Source organism: Cryptomeria japonica, chromosome 7 (genome assembly GCF_030272615.1).
Source record: "Cryptomeria japonica chromosome 7, Sugi_1.0, whole genome shotgun sequence".
Taxonomy (NCBI): Eukaryota; Viridiplantae; Streptophyta; class Pinopsida; order Cupressales; family Cupressaceae; genus Cryptomeria; species Cryptomeria japonica.
This window is the reverse complement of record NC_081411.1, coordinates 709,310,761-709,314,262: the sequence shown is the minus strand read 5'-3', so window position 1 is coordinate 709,314,262 and position 3,502 is coordinate 709,310,761. Positions and strand designations below refer to the sequence as shown.

Below are 3,502 nucleotides of genomic sequence, written 5' to 3'. Positions count from 1 at the left end.
TATCTTCAATTCATGTAGTAGAATATATGTTACAACTAATTTTTTGACTTAACACATTGAAGCATGTTTTATCATCCTACTATAACCTTAGGTATATATAAGGAATATTCTAAAAAATTCCACAAGGACCATTTTCCACACTTAGACATTCTCTCTGTATGAGTAGATTCAAGTAATTTATTAGTATGCCAAGTTTATATCAAAAGAGTATCTCGAGGACATGGAGGCACTTGTACATGATAGTTAAACACAAGAAAATATTAATACACATGAGTAGAAATGAAACTAGATACACCAATTTACATTATTTTTTGTGATACGAAAATGTTGAAATATAAACAAAACTTTATCCTAATAACATCATATTCCTCTCTATTTTATTCGGTTAACAAACATCTATATCAAAATATAAAAACAATAAAACCTTTTTTCCTCTCCTTTACATACCTTTTATTTTTAATGTGAACTAAAACTCAATTACAAAATAAATACATTTTTAAATAGGCAAAAGTGATTCTATTTTTATTTATTCTACGAATAATTCTAATCAAATTCTTTCTAAATTGAAGTCACACAGTACTTCTAAACTATACCTGGCACTTGTCAACAAGAATAGACAGAGACTTTGTCAGCAAGAATATGTACATTTAAATAGAAGCGTATTGTCTATCCACCAGGCTGGAGAACCCATTAGGGTCAAATGGGCATCTAGTATGCTAGAAGCAGGGGAAAATGTTAAACGGTCTGAAAATCACAAACTAGGCTGTGGAAGGTTAGAGAATAAGCTCTCCTCCAGTCAACAAGTCTGCAGTAAAGACGTGGAAACTGACCCCGTTTCCATTCTCTTTCTTCTAAGCCTCCGTCTGTATTTAATACTATTTCTTTTTAAGTGTTTCTTTTATGATAGAATTTCATGATAGATGTGTAATATGATCTAAAACGTCACACATCAGAAAGAAAAAATCTAACATTATGAAATACAGAAATTACAAGATTACAAGACTAGACTTTGCCCTCTCGTCCCTCTAGAGAGTTAGTCGTCAACGCAGAAGATACTCCTGTACTGGGATATGAACTGCTCCCTTCATACATCTCATATGTAGGTAAAGTGAGAAGAGGAGCTTCCCCTTCAATTTCCTGCGATACCTGTCTCATCGTAGGTCTCAACTCTGGCTGAAAATTACAGCACAGCAGTCCTAATTTGAGTACTTTCTCCATCTCATCTTCAACATATTCACCACCAAGATTTGGATCAGCTGCATCCCTGAGCCTGCCTTTGGCATGCAGCTCTCTTACCCAATCTAGCATTACCATCTGGGAAGCATCCAGAGAGGGATCCACAGGCCTCCTTCCACAGGCAACCTCCAACATTAAATTACCAAAGCTGAACACATCTGCACTAGGAACGGCCTTTCCCGTGTGTACGAGCTCCGGTGCAATGTATCCAAGCGTACCCACCACACGAGTAGTTTGTGGGTTTCCTGTGTGTTCGTACAAACGAGCAAGCCCAAAGTCCCCAAGCTTTGCATTAAGTTTAGAATCCAACAAAACGTTGCTAGATTTAATGTCTCTGTGCACTACAATTTTCTCCCACCCTTCGTGAAGATACAGCAATCCTGCGCCCACGTCCCTCAGAATTTTGTACCTCTGAGCCCATGACAGCACGCTTTTTGTCTTCTCGAAAATCATCTTGTCCAGGCTGCCATTTGGCATATAGTCATACACTATGAATAAATTTGTTCCCCTCCTGGAATAACCTCTGATTTGCACAAGATTCCGGTGCTGTAAACGTCCCAGACTTGAAATTTCTGCAATGAATTCCTTGAGGGCTTCGGTGCTTTCTCTAAATATAGATTTAACAGCAATTTCGAGGCCGGTAGTAGGTAGGACTCCTTTGTACACCCGACTGGAACCTCCATAGCCCAGAACCTGGTCGTCTCGGAAGCCTTTGGTTGCAATATGCAAGTCTTTGTAGTCAAATCTGTGAGGCCAATACTCCTTCTCCCAGTCTTCTATAACGACTCTGTACTTGTTTCTTTTCCACACAAATATCGCTCCTGCAACCAGAAACAATAACAGAAGTACCAGGGTTATAGTTATAGAGGCTATAATTCGACAGTTGGAATTCTTTCTCATAATAAGAGAAGGAAGATGAGATATATCCAGCTCAGGCGCAGATCCATTTGTGCTGAAGCTCCAAGCGAGGACACAGTGGTCTTCAACCACAGTTCCTGTTGATGCAGAAAACCCAACGTACATTTCTTCTTCGAAAATGTTGGATAAATTCGTAATTTTGTGAGATATAAGAGGCTTTTGGGGTCGAGGTGAACCAGCTTTCACTATTGTAACATTCAATTGTTGTTGGATATGATCGTAATCGATCCAAGCCTGAATATTGTGTCCACTTTTGAGATCTAGGTCTTCCCTATGATCTCCAATCCAATACCCCGCATGTTCAGACTTTATTGATGTGAGGTCGTTGAGATCCACACCGACATGATTGTTGTCGAGGTCTTGGAATTCCTCGTTGAGGATTGTGTCGAACTCGACGGCAAAGAGATGATTGTCAGGCTTCCCGATGGTGGAACTATTGAACAAACCGAGGAACTGAGCGGCTGACTGTCCCACTGGAGCCTTGGTGGGCGTTATGATGAAGGCCATTCCCTGCCCACTGCGTGAAGGATCGGAAGGATAAGGAACCATGGCGAATACAAATGTGGTGCTGAATGATGAGCTCATATTTCTTGACTCGGGTTCTTTCATCCTGACAGGAAGACTGTATAAAGCACGGCCAGACATGTGTTGAGATTGATTGGTGAGACAGATGGCACCAGAGCAGATTGAAGGATTTCCGATCTGATAAAGGGTGGAGGCATTGAACTGGTTGAAGAGGAAACTTGTGTGGGCTTGTGCTGGAACCCATGCATGCAGAACAAGGATCGCTAGGATAATTACAGACATGGATTTCAGTTTCTCTGTATTAAAAAAGGGATGGGGGGTAGTCATAGAAACACTTGATTTGTCTGAGACAAAATAAATCATAACCTGCTACACAGCTGTCAAGCTTGTACAGCAAAGAATAAGAGTCATAGACATGACTGCAGACTTTAAGCTTAAATTATAAGCTACCTATGTTAATGAGGGAAGAGCGTTCCACCGTCTATGTTGACTACAACACAAACAGAAATCGCCAATGAAACCTACAATTTAGACAAATTATAGAATAAGAAAAAGTTTCCGAGTTTCTCGTGTCTTGATGACAATGACTGAAAACAAGCTTGTGATTATATTATACGCATAGCCTATCCTACTTTCCTACCTTAATTGTGCCCATGGCGAAAATATTGGATATCAAACTTTATTTGACCGAAATCTAAATCTTAGGCAATCTAATGAAAATTTAAGATATCTATATATATTAGTTTGAAGGTTTGGATATATGTATTTACTAATAAACGGTATAATTTTATATGAGGTTAGGTTAATTTTTTCCAACATTTAT

General features: G+C 39.2%; 1 protein-coding gene across 1 annotated transcript; it reads right to left on the bottom strand.

The window, feature by feature from the left end:
- Positions 1–1,002: 1,002 nt before the first annotated feature.
- Positions 1,003–2,991, bottom strand: LOC131040244 (L-type lectin-domain containing receptor kinase SIT2-like). Its single transcript, XM_057973135.2, has one exon. The coding sequence runs from the start codon at positions 2,959–2,961 to the stop codon at positions 1,003–1,005; it is 1,959 nt and encodes a 652-aa protein (XP_057829118.2). The 5' UTR covers positions 2,962–2,991.
- Between the last annotated feature and the right edge of the window lie 511 nt (positions 2,992–3,502).

Coding starts and splice junctions, on each gene's coding strand:
- LOC131040244 (XM_057973135.2), bottom strand. CDS start 2,961: ATGTCTGTAATTATCCTAGCGATCCTTGTTCTGCATGCATGGGTTCCA.